Below are 22,925 nucleotides of genomic sequence, written 5' to 3'. Positions count from 1 at the left end.
TTTCAAATGGTGAGTAAGGTAGAAACATATGTTTTTTTCTAATGAAAGGATGAAATCCAATCTTTCGTATGGTATCCACCATGTTTATGTGGTCATAGCACACAATATTCAGTTTGCTCGAAATCAGCTGGCACTGTAGGGGTTGTTTTTTGGATAACGTTTGGCAGTAAAAGAGTTATCTTTAAACGTATTTTGCAAATACATTCAAACGTATTTGTAGGCTAAATGCTAAAAACTTAGCATTGTTTTCCCATAATGCCACGGGGTATTGACTTGCGCATGCACATTCCCCATGGTATAACGGGAGGGGGGAATGCCAAACGGAAATTGTGCACTGCCGACATAATAATAAATAAAACCATGTTTACATACTTAATTTTCAAATATATTGTTATAATGTAAGCCAAATTAAGCATTTAGCCTATAAGTACGTTTGAACATACTACGCAAAGAATGTTGACTCCACATTGGCAGTTCCACGCTTCTGTGTAATTTTAGAACTTTAAATTTAGAATAGAAACCATTTGCATGTATGGAAGTAAAATATGGATGTAAAAGCTATTATGGATTTTTGTTATGATTTTGAGCTCTTTAACTCACACTCTGCACACAACTCAATCTCAATAATATTGTAAATTATGCTCTCCTCCTGTTATTAGGATAAGCAGCAGACCCCAAGTAAGAGGGCATGGGAGGGCATACAAAAGACCCACTCGCCTCCATCCTGGGGAAGAAAAGACCTGGCAACAACAGTGACCTCCCCTTTGGAGATGCAGACGGTGGAGTGGGAGAAGACAAGTGCAACTATTCCTTTGGTAGGCCAGGATATCATGGACCTGCAAACGGAGGTGTGATAAATGAACCGCATTTCCTCAACTCACCTTTCACTTCACTCTTGGACAAACAAGGAACATGTCACATACTGGATGATGTCCACTGCAAATGTGAGGAGAAAGGAGAGTATGAAAAGACAATAAATGCAGGACATTTACATGAGAAAACTGCTATCATGATGTCTTTGTATGTTGTTTCATTTCATGTTTTCATCAGACATGAACTGCCTCCCTGAATATGGACATGAGAATATGGACATGAGTACCAAACTGGCTCACGTGGGAGACAGTTGGGAAAATAGGAGATTTAGTGACTCCATTGTGTATCATACACAAACCTGTTGTCTAATATGTATGTAATGGTTGTAATGTAATTAGTCATGTCTTCTTTCTTTCCATTCAGTGTTGCTGCATCACTTTTGCACTCTCTCTTTCTCCAAAAATCGACACTGCTGTTTTACACGGCTCAAGAAAGTTTTTCCTCAACATCAGTGATGAATCGAAAAATCCACAATAGTTTGAGGACAGACTGCCAAGCGCCAAATCCTATGCTCGTTAAGTCAGTCCCTTCCCCCACACAACTCGCCCATATCCTTTAGGTTCCGGCACTTTCCACCCTGGCACTGGTGAGTCAAGTGCAGGGGGAATGTGGATGAAAACAAAATCAGCAGCCCAAATGGAGAATTGCCTTCTCCTCCAATGACTCCTCTGAGATTCTTGCAGGCTTTGCTATCTAATCGGTCCTCGACCTCAATGCCACCCCTGAGGATCGGGGATAGCTCACATCTCGTCGGACGGCACATCCAACTATGTGGCATTTGTTGACAAAGACAAGCAGGCAGGTTTATTATAGCTAGTATAAAATGTTTAAAATTGGGATCAAAAAGGAGTATGTATGTTGAATAATTAAAGATGGCTATGTGACTCAATATATAAATATATAGAAGATATGTTGTGATACATAAAAGGAACATGAAAGCACAAGGCTCATTTGGAGTCATGATGTACAGCATTGTAATTATTTGACAGAGCTCTACAGAATGGATTTCAGCATTTTATTATATTTCATACTCTGCTTGGGTAGAGTCATTACTGAAAATATCAAAAATAATTATTATGATATTCTTCTTTTCCCTTTCCTGTCCTGTTTTTCAGGATACTGGACTATATGCGTGTTCTGTATGGCAATGTAACCTGCGTGTTTTTATACCACTACAACCATTTACTCTCGGATCTCCTCGCTGTTGTCCCCTGTCCTCAAATCTGCCTGATCGCCAGCCTTTCTCTCAGAGGCCTCCCACACCTCCTAACTTGCCTTTTTATTTTACCTGGGGTTATCTGTTTGTTAATGTACAGTTTTCAGAGCACAAAGTGAATGTGTCTTATTTCTAATAATAAAAAAACACACAAATCTATATATGTACTTATACAAAAGCAGTCATCATGATTTTAGTGCTTAGTGTTGTTATAGTTTACTTACTCTCCTTTTTTCTTCAAATTTGACAATATAAATGTGTATGTTAATGTACTCCATATGTATTTTGTACATGTTGTATTATGTTAATCTAGGGTGACCAGATTTTCAAAATTAAAAACCCGGGACACTCATTTAGCTGAAAAGCAAATAAACAATTCAATTCTTACCAAAAAGTAATTATAACAAATTTAATCGCTAGTCAATCTAGTGATTGATGGTTTGATTATTGCTTTCGCTAATGCTAAATACTATCTTGGTTGACATTTTGACAGCGCTAAACAAGGCAATGCACTCACCATTATCCATCCTTTGTTGCTCGGCCATTTCCCTTGTGCTGGTCCCGCATTGTAATATTTGAAATGTGCAACCAGAAAAGCTCAGCATTAGGCTTGTAGGACTACATTTCTTCTGATTCTTAGACACAGAAGCAGGAAGTAGTTCTAGTATGACGTAAACACGATAAGATGTACAGTAGTTAGATTATTTAAATAAATCGCTAAATGTACGATTTGACATACACATGGCTCAAACAATTGGCTTGCTGAAAAAAAAAAAATATATATATATATATATATATAACCGGTACGGGACCTGCATAAATATAAACCCAAACAATGGTGCTGGCAAAATCCCCCGGGATTTGGGACATGTCATGTGGGACGTGAGTGAATAAGGGATGGCGGACCCAAATGCAGGAGAATAAGGCAGTAAAACAGGAATCAAGTGCAATGTGTGGTACCTTAATGAAACATAGGGAAAAAGGTGAGCAGACAACCATGACACGATGGGATGTGACTGGACGGGACTGAACTGGTCGCCATGACTGGACGTGACTGGACTGGTCACCATGACGGGACGGTACGAGACTGGTTGCCATGACTGGAAGTGACATGACTAGACTGGTTGCCATGAATGGACAGGACAGGACGTGACTAGACTGGTCGCCATGATTGGGCAGGACGTGACTAGACTGGTCGCCATGTCAGGACCTGATTTGCCTTGATTTGACGTGGAGTGGCTGTGACGATGGCTTGGCTGTGGCGGTGACGAAGACGACTTGGCAGTGACGAAGACGACTTGGCAGTGATGAAGACGACTTGGTGTTGACGAAGACGTCTTGGCGGTGACAATGGCTACTTGGCTGTGACGAAGACGACTTGCCGTTGACGAAGACGACTTGGCTGGTACTAGGACTACTTGGCTGTGGCAAAAACTTGACCCACAAACTTCCACACATAAGGTAGACAATGCACCCACGCTGACTCGACAAACCCCACAAACTAAGGCCTGTTCACATGGAAGCAAAAGAAACTTGTACACACGTGTGTCCAAACGAAGACGCTGAGGACGTTTAACAGCTGTGATGCGTATGCCATGTCTGGAGTGGCGCTGTAGCCACAGAAGAATCAGCGAAGAAGACGAACCACTGATCCTAATAGCTCAGGGATAGGCAAGTTCGATCCTAGAGAGCCGCAGTCCTGCATGTTTTCGGTGTCTCCTGCCTGGAACCCAGGTGTTTCAAATCATCAGCTCATTATTACGTTCTGCAGGAGCCTCTCAGCTGTGTTCGAGGAGGGAGATATCAAAAACATGCAGGACTGCGGCTCTCTAGGAATGAACTTGCCTACCCCTGTAATAGCCAATAGGCCAAGACTTTTGAAGCCGCAAGGCCGCCATACTCATCCTCCCAAGAAACGACAGCCGGACGTGGTTACACATAACGAGACGAGGGGAAAGACAAAGAACATAAAACAAAACACTGAACACAGACAAAAAGGAAAATGAACACCCAAAATCAAGCAAAAACCCAACCCCACAAAACCAAAACGTGACAGGACATAAAGCTCAGCCAAGACTGTCCCGTTTAAAATGTGATGTCTGGTCACCCTATCTTAATCCAAAAGCAAGATAGCTGCTCCATTTTTTACTAGCATTATAAAGGCAAACATAAGAAGCAATTTGCAAAAATGCCAAATAGTACAATACAATTAACTCTCAAATAATTACCACATTGGGATGGTTACCCTCGGTACAACATTTCAAAAGAAGACATATACATTGAAGATCAAAGCAGTTGATTAGATAAAACTGAATTTCAATGTCTTAACGGGCACCCTTAAAGCATCAGCTGCCTCACTCTCCCCTCGTTTACCATTTCACAGGTTCTCCACAGCTTGCTTACAGTTTGTTGCTATTTTTATGACATTTCAACAATGTAATTATTCTCTAGGACGGTGTTTCTCAACCCTCAGGGAACACTATCCAGCCTGTTTTCCATGTCTCCCTATTCCAACACAGCTGATTCCAATGACAGCTTATCAGCAAGCTCTGGAGAAGCCTGGTAACGATCCTCAGCTGCGTTGGAATTTGGAGACATGGAAAACAGGCGGGATAGTATGCCCCGAGGACCAGGGTTGAGAAACACCGCTCTAGGACATGGGTGTCAAACTCTGGTCCTCAAGGGCCGGAGTACTGCAGATTTTGGATGGTGCTCTTCTCCAACACAGCTGATATATGATCAGCTCGTCAGCAAGCTCTGCATAACCCTGATAACGATCCTGCTGATTGCAATCAGCTTGTGTTGGAATAGGGAAACCTCCAAAACCTGCAGCACTGTGGCCCTCGAGGACCGGAGTTTTACACCTGTGCTCTTGGAGATGAAATTATAACTGTGCAGCAATGTTGCCAAATAGGAGCAACAAAGATGAGATCATTCTCCTGATGTTCTTAAGTTCTATGGAAATGCATCCATTAGCAGCAGACCAGTCAAGAGAGTAATTTTGCAGCCTGCATGGGAGTGAATGACGATGATCGATTAAGGATAATAACAACCATATAATTAATGCAGATCCATAATAACCGTTAGGGTGGCTACGCTAAGAGGAAATGGACCTCATAAAAAATAGTTTAAACACTCACCGTGGCGCATACGTCAAGTCAAGTTTATTTGTGTAGCCCTTGATCACAAAAGAGTCTCAAAGGGCTTCACGGGCCAACAACAAAGATCAGTAACATCCCCTGATAGTGTTTATAAACTCAGAACTTAATCCATAGCATCCCCTATTTTCAATTTTAAGCAGCTGCTTTTCATTCATTCTGGAAAAAAAAAGCATATACTGCACCACCAACCTGTCTGGAAGAGTAGCAGCATGTTTAACAACTGAGTGCGCCAGATGTTCACCTGTTTTCATTTCTGTGGCACTTTTTACACTCTGTCTAATGTTTTTGACTATTCAAATTAGGCTCCCAGGCAGCCTCAGGGAAAGCCAAGGAACTCAGAATTTGGAGCCGATGGTTTTTGGAATTAGTTGACTTTCCCCTGTACATCAAGGATAGGCCACTCGCGGCCCCCACTCCGAGTGGCCCTTGATTAAATTTTGAAAATAAAAATGTTACCTGTCGATGAGCAGTTGAATGTTATAATAATAGCGTTCACCACTAGGTGGCAGACATCGCTCAAGATCGCATCCAACTCCAAAAATGTACTCCTGCATCAGAGAAGAAGAGAGCGGGTCCTGCCGACTTTCATTCAAGAAATCCAAGAAAATGGTGTCTCACAGGTAAAATAAGAAGCAGGTTGTCCACCACGCATCTGTTTGAAGTGCACTAAATTTGTGTTTTCAAAAACATGGATCTATTCAAAACTTAATGGTGTTGTTACAAGTGTGTATGATGGGTTGGATAAGTGGAGGTTGTGACGGATGCTGTACTCGCGATGACGCAGAGGGGATACATCGAGATTAACTTTACCGCCCTATCCTGCGCACAGGTGAGTAAACAAAGGGGGTTTTGATATGAAATGCAGGACAAACATACTGTAGTGCAGTGGTTCTTAACCTTGTTGGAGATACTGAACCCCACCATGCTCATTCATTGAAAATAAAATGTGATTTTTTTTATTTATTTTTTTATTCTTAAAAATAAAATAAAATGTGATTTTATTTTTATTTTCAAATTCAAGACATGGTTATATACAGTATTTACTGGTGAACAAAATGAACAGGGTGAGTCGCCTTTCCGTCCTATGTGCCCACTCTCATTAGCGCTGATGACAAATTGCGGTCCCTGACTCCCCTCCATTGTTCAAGTGCCCATCCCTGCTCAAGCTCAGCATTTAATCAAGTGCAATCCACACATCAAATATGACAATTCTGTGCTATGTGATCTTGTGCAGTCTGGTCCGTAAAGGTCAAGAAAATTGAGCTCCTGTGGGGAAAACCTAATAGACACTCGCCATCCGGCCAATGGGCCCAATAACTTAACCCTTAGATATACATTTGCACACACCTGTGGATGCACGTGTCCACAATAATGTGCATTCATTTCATGCTGGCTGAGTTTTATTTGTTGAATCTTTTTAAATCAATGTATTTTATAATTGAATACTCCAAGCCTTCTCTCTATATCAGATCATTATTTCAGTGTTAACTTTCATACTTTGCTGAACAATTGTTTGTTCCTACATCAAGTTTACATGAGTGAAAAACAAAATTCAAGTGTTCAAAATTATTATGATACGTAACGCTTCATAACCAGCATGCATTGCTCGCACCCATTTAATCAGGGTGTAGTTTTAGGTTTCATTAAACTTATTGTACCAAAGAACCTTGGGCCACCAACAGGCTCTCCGCTGGAGATAGCAGATTGGCTGACACGAGGGGAGCACGGCTGACAAGATCAGGTTGAGACGAAGACATAATAAGCAGATAAGGAACGCATCCCCTTTGTAGTTTATAACTTGAAGAATCAACATTTACAAACAGGGTGGTGTATAAATCAGGGCCGTAATCTTCAAAAATCTGAAGATCTGAAGTAGTCGGAATCCAACAGTGATGGCTTCATCAGCTTGTGTAGTGTGTACAGCTTCTCATGTCAAGCTATATAGTTAGCTAGCTAGTTGATAGTTGTTGATGCATTGTACCAGCAAGCGTTTTGATAATTTAGCCAATGGCACTCACTCACCATAAATACATCTTGGAGAAAAATAATACAGATAATGTGATTGGAATCAATATCGACTGATCTTATTCATAGACGATCGGTATTGGCATCGGCAGCATAAAATCGGATCGGAGCATCCCTACATTTTACATAATCATTTTTATTCATGTACATTTGTTCATAAATGATTCTTCATACACAAATGACAAAATGTTTTTGGGGTAATTGCCATTGGCTTTGCAGACAAATAACAGTTTCATTATGTGTGATTTATTGTTTAGCCGTTTCAATTAAGAATTTTCCAATGGTTACCCCCACACACACACTCACACACACGTACCACGCACATATCTTCATACACACTTTATCAATTTCCTGAGCTATTCATCTCTGAATGCCCTATAACATCATCCAATCTAAAAACAGAGAAAATATTGGTACGTTTGTGTGCAGGAAGTAAGATTGCTGTTTAAAGGCATAAACCAATATTTTCAATTTATCTCAATGACCGCAGTCCAAATCTGCAACTTTATTCAGTTAATGAAAAAAAACAATATCAGCTATTTCCAGGCAATGTCCGAGTTCCCTTTATTTACAGTTTTAAAAAAAAAGGTCTAAAAGTGAAATTTGAATAAAACAAGAGAGCTCAACTATTTATCTTCATGAGTCAAGCTTTAGGATGTTAAACAAAATGAACAATTCAATTGAAGACAGACGATCTGTGCTGGTATTGGCAACTTCTGTGCTAGAATGTGGATGTCCATCCCACAGCAGCATGTGACCAGTTTGTTTATCGAACCTGTCTGTTGAGCAGGCTCGTGTTTAGCAATGGGGTCATGACATAGAGCTAGTATTGTTGTCTTGGTGGTCGCAGTGGGATATAACCAGATAATAATCAGATAATTTGAGATTTTTATTATTCAGGTACACGGTGCTGAAAAAATGATTCATTTTTTAATTTAATTTTAATTATTTAATTTGGTTTCCCATTCTGAGGGTTGGCTGTGAGATTTTGACCGGGCAGAGCCAAAGGCGTGCATGTTTTATAAGCAAAGCATAAAGGCTAATAACTGGTAGGATATGTAGAAATAAATAAGAATGCAATAAAATGGGTGCAGAGGACAAACAGAGAACACATTTTATGAAAAGGCGAATGCTTGATTTTCAATCTGTCGATATATATCTGTTTTGCAATAGATTTCTTTGGCCATGGGACTTATGAGACTATGCTGGCATTGAGACAGGAAATTATACTTTTTTTCATGCTACAGTGAAAACAGGCATGTGAGAAAAATGATACCCTAAACATTTTAAAATTGCAGCAGAATATTTTGATATGAACTGATATGGATCCACAAAGGTGTAAAGTTTTCTAGTAAGCATGAGTGCACAAATACATACACACACAAATACCAAATGTGGGAGTATAAATATAAGTCTTAAAGGACAGTGTGTATTATTAAGCGGCATCTAGTGGTAAACTTAAAATTAATTGTATTTATTTCAATAATATGCACAAAAAAAAAAAGTTTGATCACCTTACTTAAGGCTGACATGTTTCGCCGCCATCTTTCTGCTACGGATATCCGAAGGAGAAGAAGAAATTTGTGAACGTATAGTTAGCCTCTTTGGTGGTAGGGGCAGCTCATGTTGGACCGAATGGGTTACATTACACAGCTGTGGTGGGCATGCAGGTGGTCGTCGCAAAGTGCTGTGATTTGTGCTCCCGCAGCATGTCTCCCTCTGCTTTTGCTAGCTTCTCCCGCTAACTGCTTTTATTAACCTCTCCGGCTAGTTTTTCCGAGCAACTCGTTAGCCGCTCCAGCAAGTTCTTGCTAGTCGGTCTTCAAAATATTTGCATTCTATTAGTTCACCACTAGGTGGCACTAAATTCTACACACTGTAAGCAGTTCTATTAATGTTCGTAATGTGCATTAAAAAGGAGAGTACAGAAGTGGCCCCTTGCCTCGTTATGCTGCCTGTGGTAGTGAGGCTGTTGCCAGTTTTTCTTTTTGGACTTGTGTTGTTTTAGTATGTCTGATTCCATGTATCTTGTTAGCCTATTTACATTTTGATTTTTTTGTTTTTGGTCAAATAAATACCTTTTATTACATCCTACACTACCTCTTGTCCCTGCATTTGGGTACCCAACCCTTCCAAGAGTTTGACCGGGTTTGAGGCAAAGTGCCAGACATCTCTTAGTGAGTTCAATGCTTTGAGTAATTAGCATTGGTCCCTTAAACTGACAAACTTCACTCCCAGTCTAACAGGCTCGCAAATTGCACGTTTTTCGCCTTGTTCTAAAGTAAACTATGTTCGCAGTTCAGGTCACCGCCAGAAGGAGGGTCGTACAAATTGCAGTCAATGTTTACTACAGAATTTAGCCAGTTACTGGCTAAAATAGAATAATCTGCTAAAACTAAGGTAAGGGACCAAAGACAATTATTCAATGCTGACTCTTTTTTGTTAAAATGTCAAGATTACAAACTTGTTTTCTACTCTGTAATCTGATTGCCTCATCCTTGTGTCATTTGAGCTGACGTGTAATGATAGCACTAGCTAGTGTTAGCCTGTCCGTTTTAGCTCTCAGGCTAACAGGTAGGTGCTCTGGCCACAGAAGCACATATATTACTGTGGCTGGTCTTCTCAATGATGTAGTCGCCTATCACGAAGGTGTGTGAGTCAAATGTGAGTAGGAGACACGAGGCTAGCTAAAGAGGTACATCTATTACATGTCTGAACAAGCTCTCCATGTCTAGCAGGTTGCTGAGGGCTAAAGCTAGCCAAGTATTACATTTTAACGACAATTTACGCCATCACGTGCTTGTCACATCTCCGGTTATCAAATTGTTCTGCCTTAGCTGACATGTTCCTCTTGTAGGGTGAAGAAAGTGTACAGATCAGGATTTCAGGGTGTTTATTTTTTTTTTGACCAGAGATTTTTTAGGGGAATGTGTTGGGTCAGAGAAACAGATAACAGATCGTTATTTGTGCATTTGGGGTTCTAAATTTGTTCAGAGTAAAAAAAAAAAAAATGAAAGTAAGAATTCTTTTTGAAGAGCCATATTTATAATATACGTAACATTTGGTCGTACGCACTGTTTGTGAATAAGGACCAGTGTTTCAGAGATTCTGCCATAGCTGCTGATGGACTGGCCTACCAATTCCCCAGACCTAAATTCAATCAAGCACGTCTGGGACATCATGTTTCGTTCCATCCATCGCCGTCACATAACATCAAAGACTGACCATGAATTCACAAATGCCCTGATACAAGTCTGATAGGAGATCCTTGAGGAGAATGTGTCACATCAGGATCATGTCTCGATAGGGACTGCATACAGACAAAGTGGAGGCCACACATTCAGCGGAATCTCAGATTGGAATTTCCACTGAAGTTGGGTCAGTCTGTGATCGGATTTAAACACTTTTACTAGTAGTCTGAGTATTATTTAGAATCCAAATGTCGGTAGGTAGACAATTATAAAAAAATAGGAAAAAAACTACACCTTTCAGAGTGTCCTTTTATTGTGGGCAGTCTAAGGCACACCTGTGCACTAATCATGGTGTCTAATCAGCATCTCGGTGGGATGGATCATCTCGGCAAAGGAGAAGTGCTCACTATCACAGATTTAGACAGATTTGGTTTGTGAACAATATTTGAGAGAAATGGTGATATTGATATTTTTTGAGGGAGAACACTTACTGGCTCAATACGAGGCACATACAAATTTTCTGTGAGATCTTTTTCCAGTCTTGAGTGACAGCTTTGCTTCTATTGTCTAAATGTTTTTCATTTCTTAACAGGCTGTGGAAAGGGGTAAGGTGGTGCACATTGGCGACTTGGCACAGCTTTTCCTAATGAAACATGAAATGCAATGTAGACTGTCCGATTCCATCACTTCCACTGTTTGCAGCAGGTGTGATCATGCAGCACAGTTTTCATTCTGAGATGGCGATTGGAAGTTTCCATTAGCATGAATGCAGACATGTAGCTGATTAAAAAGACAGAGACTAATTATAGAACAGCTGTAGAGCAAGCAGTAGCATTAACAGTGGCAGAGCATGTGAAGCAAGCAGCCCATAATACTGCCCTGCATAGGTTAGTAACATAATTACATTTTGCCCACAAAGAGAATGTACGTTTTTTTTTTTTTCAGATTCCACCCGTCCCTAATCATATCTTGCACTTCCAAATATTATAACTGAAGCTTAACAGGTGCAATTTTTTCCCTCTCTGATTAGTTATAGCTCGATCATGTCTGAGATCTATTTTGCACAAGGCACACTACTAATGGTTGACAATTTGTGTTAATTAAACAGCTAGTAAGTAGCAGACATTTTAGTTATCCTTTTATTCCCTCTTTTCCTCTCAGGCTCTCATATATCTAAAGGCTCATAATTTCATTTCACAGTATGTGCTTTTGCAGACTCGATAAATCATTGATATACTGAAGTGCAAGGTCTTGTACCATAATGGTTGGAAAATTAGATGTAGCCCTTTTATAATTAATGCTGTAAATGTATTTTCAGAGAGGTCTGACCATATTCAGCAAGATTGTTCTACTCATAACTGCTTTTTTGTGAGGTGATTTATTTAAAAAAAAAATCTTAACAAGTCATTTGTAAGATAATAAATCATGCCCTATAATTTATTGATAAGAAATGGTGAACTAAAAACAATGGGAGGGAGTATTTTTGAAAAGTTGCAGGCTGATGGCTTAACTCTCCCCGGCTGAGTGATTGTCATTTTAGTTTGACTGAATATAGATGATATCATGTAGGCCCTGTGGGGATTTTTAAATATCCCAAACGCCTTGCGGGCGTGTCAACACTACAGGCAATTTCAGACAAAGTTACAATTTTTGAAGAACATTTTCAAACTTCAAACAAGATTTTTTTTTTTACAATTCAGACATTCAAAATGCAACATTTCCAAACCTGGATGGGCCATATGTGGCCCGCAGGCCCTACTTTGCCTATTTGTACTAAGTTCATTCATGAGGTCAGCGGCTTGGGAATAAAATTGAGCACGAAACAACTCTCGGACTGAAAACCTTTCGTTAAAAAGGTAATTCATTTTTTTTTTTTATATAGCGCTTTTCCACCTTACAAGGCCCTCTAAAGTGCTTTACATTCGACTACCCACTCATGACGCAGCATCAGAAGCAACCGGAGGGTTCAGTATCTTGCTCAAGGATGCTTTTACGTGGAAAGTTTGTGTTGTTCTTTTTTCACTTGGCACCACGAACTTTAAAACAACTTTTAGTTGTACAACTTACTTATTGTATAAAAATTTAATTTGTTTTCTTCTTCTTTTTTTAAATAAATTTACTTAAAGTGACAAAAATCTATTTTGCCAGTAGTGGGGCTCGAACCCACTCATAAGCTATGCACCGGTATGAAAGCTACATGCTTAACCACTTCACTGAATGTCAACTGTGCTCGCCATTATACAAATGCCGTCCTATCTTGTAAGGATTTTTGTAGCGCGTACATTTGCACGGCACCAGGTGACGCTCGTTTTCTCTGCTGTCCAACTAGCTTGCTAAATTAAACGGCTAGGATTACTATAAAACTGAAATATCTATTATTTCTAAATATTATAAGCACATATTGTGCTTAATGAAGTTAATAATTAATAATGCTGTGCTAGATAAATAAAAAAGAACGTTTAGAGAGCGTTCTAAAAAACTAAGGGAAGACATTTGTTGGGATTCCATCCATCCATTTTTATGCAAATTTTCAAGAAAATAAAACTGAATGGAAACGATAGCAACTCGAAAAAGAGCCCAAAATTTGCAAAAAAAAGTTTTTACGCTTTGAGGGGGTGGATTTTGAAGTGTGTCGAAAAAAGGAAAATGCGAATTTTGGCTATGGAAACAGGATTTCTGAATAACCGCTGGCAAGACCGGATACACGTTGCACGTTGTGACCGGATATTATGTCACATGTAGTCCCAAAGCAATGGCGGACGATAAAGTAAAGGTATGTTTGGGGGGACGACACAACAGAAATCTTTTGGGAATGAATTAAAGAAGCGAATATTAATGCTATTTTAAATGGAAAACAGCAAAGAAACGACACGGTTTATCAAGAATTATAAAAGAAAACTCATACGACATCATCGCACGGCGCTGCCGCTTCCTGTTTTTCTTTTTAAGTACATCTCTATTAGGGGTGGGAATCTTTGAATGTCTCACAATTCGATTCAGATTTTCGATTAAGAACGATTTTTGATTCAAAATGATTTGATTGACAGTGTATTTTGCTTCAATCTATAGATGTGCAAGGAATTGTAATGATCTACTCCAGTCTGACTCGCTAATGCTAATTAGCGCGCTACTCTTACCACTCAAAAAAATTGCTCCACACTGCAAAAAAATATTTTTTTATTGGAATAACTTGATCATGACTTTTTCCTTCTACTCTCTAATGTGGCTACAACTTAACAGTGTATTAGACCGCGTGGAACCACACTGCCTCTAAGTGGCCAAACCGGGTACAAAATGAACAGTGCTCCAAATAAAGGCACACACAGACAAAAGCAAGACAGTATAAAATAATTTAAATGAAATCGATTTTGGGACATTTAAAATCTATTCTGAATCGTACTAAATGAGAGTTGATTTTTGGGCACACCCCTAATCTCTATGGTGTATACCGCCACCTCTTAATATTCGCAAAAGAAGAACAGATGGAAACGGGCATAAGTTGCATTTGCGTTTTGCGCATTTTCAGTAAATTTTCTTAAAAAATTTGTAACAATTGGATAGAAATCTGACTAATGAAGAATATCATTCCCTCAACGTTTCGGGAAGGTTATAACCAGAACACACAGCTCTTTGGTTTGGTTCTAACTAACCTTTAGATAACCAAATACGGATGTTTTTTTAAACGTTTGGTGTTAGTAGGGTAATAAGTTATAAATAACGGCAGGTCAAAATATTTCCTTTCTTTGGTGTAAATAATTACACATAAATTCTGAAAATATTCTTATTTAGAGGAATCTGAAGTTTCTTTAAAAAAAAATTGTGCAAAATATTTGCATCAAATCCTGAGTAACTGCCAAATTTCAGAATGTTTGTCAGAATAGTTGTCAGTGCACCCTCAAGTTGACAAAATTAGTAACAACAATAATTTTTTGTAAAAACTGCCGTTTGTGTTCTCTCCTCAAAAGCCAGATTGGACCCCCTGATGGGCCAGTTCTGGCAAGCGGGCCGGATGTTTGACACCACTGATCAAACGGCTAACTTGATTACTCAAGTTGCTGGTATTTCACTTTTTGTGTGAAATTTTGTGCAGGCTTTGCAAACTCAGAAAAAAGGCATGTCAAAACTTCTCACTCAACTTTAAAAATGAGTGAGCATGATGTTTCTTGGGTTGGTGAAAGACTCTGGTTGCTAACCCGGTGGGTAGTAGGTGATGTCTGGTCGGTGCTGGATTTCACTTTCCTTTCTTTTCTTTGATCCTTCCTCGGGTCTCCTGACAACCTCACGACTCTAGCTGGATTCTGAAGTATTCGGTTTAGGTGAACGGTATGGGATTTTTAATAGGTTTTAGGTGAATTAATGAGTACACACTCACTCGCACGCACCCCTGCACACACACACACACACACACACGCACATACTCACGCACATACCAAATAATTTTTTTTAAACAAAATAAAAAAATGTATAAAAAAAAAGAGAGAGCAATGATGATGACATGTCGAATCGGTAAAATTACCGAATGAACTATACTGAGCTCTCTCAGAATAATTTTTATTTTTTTAATGAGAGAGCATTTGTGCTACCATACAACATTTAACAATGAAAACTGTCACTTAAAAAGTAGACTGATAGTAACTGTAATTAATTACCTGCATTTTTGTATGCACTGAGAGTTCTCAAACAGAGTTGGCGAATGCCCTTTGGAGTCAAATTGCCAGAAGGATCTCTCACCTTCTCTATCATTTTGGAGACCTTTTGTGTGAAGGCAGCTCTTCTCTCATTACCGCAGCCTTTGGTTCATAAGCTCTATTTTAGATTCAATTAGCTTAGATGCACTGCAAAATATTCGAGGGGTGTTTTGCTCCAGCAAAGCCTCGAGGAAACTACAAAAGGTCATTCTGCTCACTTCCTCTCTGAGAGGTACAGGGAGGTAAATGGAAGAAGAAATGTCACGTTCAATCGGCCAAAATGGCATTTCATTCCTTGCACTACATCACGCTGACCAGACCTATTTCCCCTTTGCAGGAAATATATCGCCTTGGGCAATAACCTCTTTGAATTTAACACTTAAAAGTGTAATTTCGTGAAGTGTATCACTGTTATTGTATCAGGATAACATTTCTCTGGGATATAACCTGTATTCAGAGGGAAGAAAGTTTTACACCACACATACGCACACAAAAAAAGTGGCGTTGTACTGGACTGTAAGGAAAACGCCAAAACGGGCAAAGCCATTCCTTTGCCTGATGAATCTCTCCCCTTTAGACAAGGCATTTAGCATATAAATATTGCATTATGCATGCAAATCATGCCGCCCTCAAGTTCCCTGGGTAGGGCTTTATTGACGATGACCTTGGCGGACGACAGGTGTTGGAGGGGGAATAATAGGTCTCCCGTCACCCACAGGTGACATAAAATTCCAAATTAAACGTTAGGATGCCTGGATTCATGTGAACTAAACAAAACGTGAATCACATCGGCAATAAGGTTGACTTTCATTATTAATGTGAATCAAGAGAATCTCATAAAATGTACTCTCGTCGTAAAATAAAAAGGAAAAAAACTGGGTGGAATACAGAATTAAGGGACATATAGAGGGCAATGCAGTGAAGTGGTGAGCACTCTGCTAACCGCAGTGAGACATTTGTGTTGCTGAAAAGAAGAGTTGAGGTAAATAGGGGTGTAAATGGTGGATGTTCGCCTGTACAAATGTAAGCAATGCGGGATTCTGTAATGCTATTAAGCTAGAGCTATGCACAAATCGGTGGTAACTTCAATTGAGCTGCGAAATGGCCGTTAAAAATAAACGCCAAATGAGAATTTGGGGATTTGAGGCCGAATTAATCGTGGCATATTGTCGTTTGTACCCGTGCCACAGGAATCAAAGTAATAATAATAATAATACCAAAAAAAACACAATTTAGCCATACCTCCATTTTGCAGTCACAATAATGATCTGGACATGTGACTTCATAATTGTAAGTAAATACATAAATGAATACAAAATAAAATATACTAGGACTGGTGGAGTGACAAGTGGGCATAATCCCATAAAAGAGAGGACGTCATGCTTATCTCAGGACCAAGTCAGTGCGCTGTCAGTGTAAAATATAGGTTCAGTTTATGTGTGTCGCGCGCGCACACACACACATCTTAAAAACTTTAATCCTGAAACTTTTTTCTTTAATCCCCAGAGCACAGTGTCTTAGAAATACATTATAAACCTACATGTACTTCCTGCTAAAGCTGTTCACCCAACATTCATTTATGTGTGTGAGACCTACCAATGAGACCCTTTCACACTGTAGTTACGTTACCCGAGAACTACTACAAATTTTAAATAGCATGTTTTAAAACGTACTTTTTGCATGCACTCCTGTTTTATTTTGGTGTTTGCACATTGCATGTTTTTTGTTTTATTAAATAATGTCTTTTTGGCTAATTATAGCATCAAAATAATAATAATAATAATAAAAGATGCCAAGCCTTGCACTTCAATCGTCTTCTTTTTTGTGTTCATTAATAACAGTACTGGCTTTTTTATGTCCTCAAACAATAGCCCAGATTTGTTTGCTAACACAATTTGGGAGAATTGCACTTTCCATACAAAATGTATCATGTTGTGAAAGATAACTATTTGAAACTGTTCATCTGTCAACACTGTCATTGAATTGAAGGAAATGAAGATAATATAAAGGATTTTGAATGTGGCCCAATCTCAGCAACACATCTTTATCATTGACAGCTTGAAAGTGGGATTACATAAAAGAGTGATGTGAAAGAAAAATAGACACAGCAAAGTACATGCCCATCTTAGTATTAATTCTGTACAAATAAAATGTATGAAACATTCACACTTTTGAGGAGCTCTGACTCATTTTCTCATTGATTTATTTTTCATTGATTGTACATTGAGACCACGCGGAAGTATCCTTGAGCAAGATACTGAACTCCCAGTTGCTCCTGATGCTGCGTCATCAGTCGGTGAATGAGTAGTCGAATGTAAAGCACTTTGAGGGCCTTGTAAGGTGGAAAAGCGCTACATAAATGACGTTTATTTATTTTTTACAATTTAATGCTGGTTTAATAAAAACAATCATACTTTTTCTGAGACGGCTTCAAAAACGTACCAATGTCAGTAAAACAATATATATAATAAGGTATTTTAGATGATTAAGATGCAAGTAACACTTATGGAGGTCTTTTTCACAGTGAACACTGGCTAATGGAGGAATAAATATGCATTATTAAGCCACAAAAGGAAGAATAAATGATGGATTATAACTAGGTGTCCAAATATGAATGAAAGTAGCACAAATGAGGATTTGGTTTTTGATGATTATGGCGGCACCTTTGGACAAAAGCGGTATTGTTTTGCCTTTAATTTCCCTTGAAAGAACCCATGAGTCCAAGCAAACGTCCAAGTCGTCCGCAGTTGGTCTGAATTACATTGTTTCCTGTGGCTATTTTCTATTTTTTCTTCAAACAGCACAGTAACGTTTCTCAAGTATGTTAACAGCAGATGGTGGTTGTGATATTACCTTCTTTATTGTATACAGTACAACATTGCGCTCCCCTCCTCCCTCCCTTCCCGCGATGCATTCAGAAGCATTCGTAAACAAGAAAGAACACAACTTTTGAGTGTTGCGTGGCTGGTTGGGTCAGTGTGGAAAGGCGAACTATCAAGCTGATGGCTATTTATAGCTACCACGCAATTTTCCAATAACTAACATTAGCATAATTATTATTAATATTATTTATTTTTTTAAGAGCTCAGTATTGTTCATTCTGTAATGTCATCGTCATTGCTCTTTTTTTTGGATGTGGGTGAGTATGTGTATGTGTATGTGCGTGCGTGCGTGCGTACGTGCGTGCGAGTGTGTGTGTGTGTATTCGTTAGTTCACCAAAAACCTATTAAAAAAAATCCCATACCGTTCACCTAAACCGAACACCGCCGTCAGGAGACCCGAGGAAGGACCAAAGAAAACAAAGGAAAGTGAAATCCAGCACCGACCAGACACCACCCACCGGGCCACCAACCAGAGTTCTTCACCAACCCCAGAAACATCTAAATTCCAACAAATCCAAAAAATCAGGGAGACCTCAAGAGACCAAAGGAGAGACTGAGGAAAGGAAGGAAGGACAAACGAAGCAGAGTGAGATCCACAGACACCAGCCTCCACCGATTCAATGACCTAAGGAAGAAGCAGATTGTGTCTGAGTTTCGATAGATGCTAGTGTGGTGGATCTGGCATGCATGATAATCTCCACCAAAGAGGGGAGCCATCGACCCCTGCCAGGACAGAGCAAGCGCAACACCTCAGGGCCCCCCAGGCCGCGGCAGCGCCAAAGGACGACCCCCGGGCCCCGCCAGGGCCACCGGCCGGAGAGCAAACCCAGGAGCAGGAGCGCCCCCACCCCAACACGGCCCGCGCCCCCAACCCAACGCAGCAGGACGGGGCACTGCAGGCCCGCCAGGCACCCCACCGGTCCACAGCCCCCACTCCCCCTCCCCCGCCCCTCATCCACCCCAACCCAGACCCAGCCTCCCCCAGGCCCCCAAGCCCCCAGACACTCACTCACGTTCAGTTTCTAGAGGTATTTAGTTACTCACACCACGATCCAATTGCACTGCCGGTTTCAATACTCCTGTAATGTTCTGTCCTGTTCTGTCTTGCCCTCTCATGTCCTGTCCTCTGCTTTTCTCTATGCATCCCCTCTTCACAGGGTGTAGCAGATTGGCAATAAACTGCTTGAAGCCTTTTTATTTTATTTTATTTTTTAAGAATTGTTCACTATCTACCAAACTGCTGACTGTTGTGAAGTGGGATGAGTTGAGCTCCCTGCCACCATTTGGCACCTGTGTCGCAAATTTTCTGCTTACAAGTCAAAGTAGCTGAGCGACTACTTGCATGCAATCTCTGATTCACTAAGATAAAATTGTAGTGTTTATTCAGCCTTGAGAGAGGTCGTCACTCACTCATAGTACAATTTGTTTTTTCACTAATGTATGAAGTATGCTGTACATACAGTCTTTGGGGGACATTTTTCTTTCTTCGCTTTCACACAGCACATTTGCTTTTTATGGTTCCCCTTTTATCTATTGACATTTATGTTGCAGGATTTTACAAGAAATTTATGTGAGTATCATCAATTAATCTTATGATTCTCTCTACTAATTTTCCCCATCCACCGTTTTCAGGGATGAAAAGTGCAAGCAAGTTAACTCTCCATAAGCTTTTGATTATCCCGTGTTCTCAACAAGGATAAGGATCCCCTCACTGCCACTCACTTGCCTGATGCACTGAATACTAAAGATAAATTAAATGTATTTGTTCACTCAAAGCGCACACTTGATTTGTTTCTGTGAACTGGGTCTTCATAGCCCTCTTAATCAATTTATCTGGAAGACTCATTATACTTTCAATTTCGTACATCAATTATTCTACCCTCCCAGTGGCTTCTTATCGCCTTTCGATTATTAATGCGAGTGATTTAAATCAAATCATAAGAAAGGGGTATTTTCACGGGTCACAAGTTTTCACTAAGCTACTCTGCGATCTTAAATGTAGCTGAACTAATTGAACTAATCGTGTTCAGGTGCAGAATCAAGCGCTTGTTGCGGTAAAGGGTAGTGCAAACGGGCTTTGTCATTTTGCATGATGAGATGAGATGAGTACACTAGTGCAAAGATTGCACTGAACAATGCGCAAAATAGTTGCGAACATTTTAGAGTGTTTTAAATGAGAATCATAATGATAGTTTACTCTGTGAATCCGAGAAATAAAAGACAAGATATTTAATGTCCAAACTTTATTGCTTTAGCAAATATTTATAAATTTGGGATTTTATGGCTGCAACACGTTCCAAAAAAGCTAGGACAGGTGGCAAAAAAAGACTGAGAACATTGAGAAATGATCATCAAACACCTGTTCGGAATATCACACAGGTGAACAGAGTGTAAAGGATATCACCACATGGGCTCAGGGCACTTCAGAAAAACAATTTCAGTAAATACAGTTTGGCGCTTCATCCGTCAAAACATCTTTCTATTGGACCAGGCGAGGTGTCGTTCAGAAGCCAAACCCCAAGTCTTTGTTCGCGACTGTTGCTAAACTAATGTGTGCGGGCACTGTGGAGCTACGATTCATCATGGCTCGATCTTGTGCGTATTTTGCACCTTGGACGCACCTTGCAGCAACCAATAACGTAGCTTTATGGATTAAAGGGTCGGTGTGGACCAACAATTTTGCCGGAATACTTTACTGGACCCCTTTTTGATGTTTGGATGGAGTTGGACATCTCGGAAATTTAGGAGGCCAGAAAAGGTGAGTTGCACTTTTTATTTTTGCATGTACGATTGTCTGACTTAAGTGCTCCCTGAGCCTGCAGATATAATTGTATCTTAAAATGTTGGGTATAATTTAAATCTCCAGAAACTCAGCTTTCAAATGATGTATAACATGTTCGGGCACATAGCCAGGGTGGTGACATGCACCCCCCGGCTTTTTTTTTTTAAGATGGTTTAGGGCCCACGGGTTGGCTGTCGGAACGATAAGGGTTCTACTGTGCAAAGCAAAAGCCATTGATCAACTCCACCCAGAAACGCTGCCGGCTTCTCTGGGCCTGAGCTCATCTAGGATGGAATGATGCAAAGTAGAAAAGTGTTCTGTGGTCTGACGAGTCCACATTTCAAATTGTTTTGGGAATTTGTGATGGTATGGCGCTGTGTTAGTGCCAATGGCGTGAGTAACTTACACATCTGTTAAGGCGCCATTAATGCTAAGAGGTACATACAGGTTTTGGAGAAACATATGCTGCCATCCAAGCAACGTCTTTTTCATGGACGCCCCCTGCTTATTTCAGCAAGAAGTGCAGATACTAGACTGGCCTGCCTGCAGTCCAGACCTGTCTCCCATTGAAAATGTGTGGCGCATTATGAAGCGTAAAGTACGACAAAGTTGAACAGCTGAAGCTGTACATCAAGCAAGAATGTAGAAAGCTTCAACAATTACTGTCCTCCGTTCCCAAACGTTTATTGAATGTTGTTAAAAGAAAAGATGATGTAACACAGTGGTAAACGTGACCATGTTCCAGCATTTTTGGAACCTGTTGCAGCCATAACATTTAATTGAATGATTATTTGCTGAAAACAATCAAGTATAACAGTTTGAACAGGAAATATCTTGTCTTTGTGGTGTATTCAATTAAATGTGATGATTTGCAAATCATTATGTTCTGTTTTCATTTATCAATCAAACTCCATTAGATTGTCATTATTCAAGAAATTGTACTAATTAACTCAAAAATTGCTTTACTTCAAAATAGCACAGCAGTATTTTTGTTTTTATTCACGCATCATTTTTACTTTGATGCAACTAATAATATAACGCCCAGTACCACAAGATAAGGTTACACCAAGATATATTGTTTTTGGTGCCTGATTCATATCTTTTAATATATAGTTAAGCCAGCAACTCTTTCTGATGGGATGCATCCTGACTGGGACCCTTCACTAAAGCTTGTAGCAACCAACAGGTCGTCCAGCGTACACAAACATATCTAGAGAACATTTGATGAGCTACAAGCGAACGAAAAGACAGAAAAGTTAAACAAGAGCCATACCATCAGAAACATCTGTGAATGGCTCAACTTCAGAAGCCGTGGATGGGTCATCATTATCTGCTGATGCAACATCGTCTCAATCAGTGGATTCATTACCATCTGAAGCTGATGAAAAACAAATGCGCACTTCCCAGCTGTGCAACTACTTACTGAAAATATTGATCTGAAGTCTAAATTAAACAGTCGAGAATAACACAATGACCAGAAAAAGTAAACTATTATTCAGGTCTTCTGAGCTACAAAACATGATTTTTTTTTACCTATTTTTAATACAGTGTTCTACTTCACAATTTGTTTATTGCGGCTTCACTCTAATGGGGGTTTTCTTTTTTTCTTTTTTTTGTACAGTGTTCTACTTCACAATTCGTTTATTGCGGCTTCACTCTAATGTTTTTTGTTTTTTTTGGGTACAGTGTTCTACTTCACAATTCGTTTATTGCGGCTTCACTCTAATGTTTTTTTTTTTTTTTTTGGTACAGTGTTCTACTTCACAATTCGTTTATTGCGGCTTCACTCTAATGGGGGTTTTCTTTTTTTTTCTTTTTTGTACAGCGTTCTACTTCACAATTAGTTTATTGCGGCTTCACTCTAATGGGGGTTTTCTTTTCTTCTTCTTTTTTGTACAGTGTTCTACTTCACAATTCGTTTATTGCGGCTTCACTCTAATGGGGGTTTTCATTTGTGACCATAACGTCATTAATTGCAATTTTGCTTTTCAGTGTGTGCGCAGTGTTATGGGATTCAGTTCTGTTAAATGTACTGACTTCAAACTTATACATTGTTGTTTTTTCTGACTCACAGATAATTGCTGAAATTTTGAAAATCCCAACATT

At 39.6% G+C, this 22,925-nt stretch overlaps 1 protein-coding gene across 6 annotated transcripts in view; it reads left to right on the top strand.

Annotated features, from left to right (window-relative positions):
• The window catches only part of adgrb1a (adhesion G protein-coupled receptor B1a), a 126,780-nt gene extending 124,174 nt beyond the window's left edge, over nucleotides 1-2,606 (top strand). For 3 of the 6 annotated variants that reach the window (XM_086077798.1, XM_086077800.1, XM_086077795.1), the window contains one exon: nucleotides 660-2,606. In XM_086077798.1, coding sequence (XP_085933924.1) covers nucleotides 660-854 — 195 coding nt within the window. In that variant the 3' untranslated portion in view covers nucleotides 855-2,606. The remainder of the gene's footprint in view (nucleotides 1-659) is intronic. The other 3 variants (XM_086077797.1, XM_086077799.1, XM_086077796.1) reach the window with 2 other exon arrangements.
• Nucleotides 2,607-22,925: the final 20,319 nt, after the last annotated feature.

Source organism: Leptonotus elevatus, chromosome 6 (genome assembly GCF_054856555.1).
Source record: "Leptonotus elevatus isolate MCC_2025b chromosome 6, RoL_Lele_1.0, whole genome shotgun sequence".
In the NCBI taxonomy this organism is placed as follows: Eukaryota; Metazoa; Chordata; class Actinopteri; order Syngnathiformes; family Syngnathidae; genus Leptonotus; species Leptonotus elevatus.
Note: the sequence above shows the minus strand (reverse complement) of the source record. Positions and strands in the feature narration are given on the sequence as shown.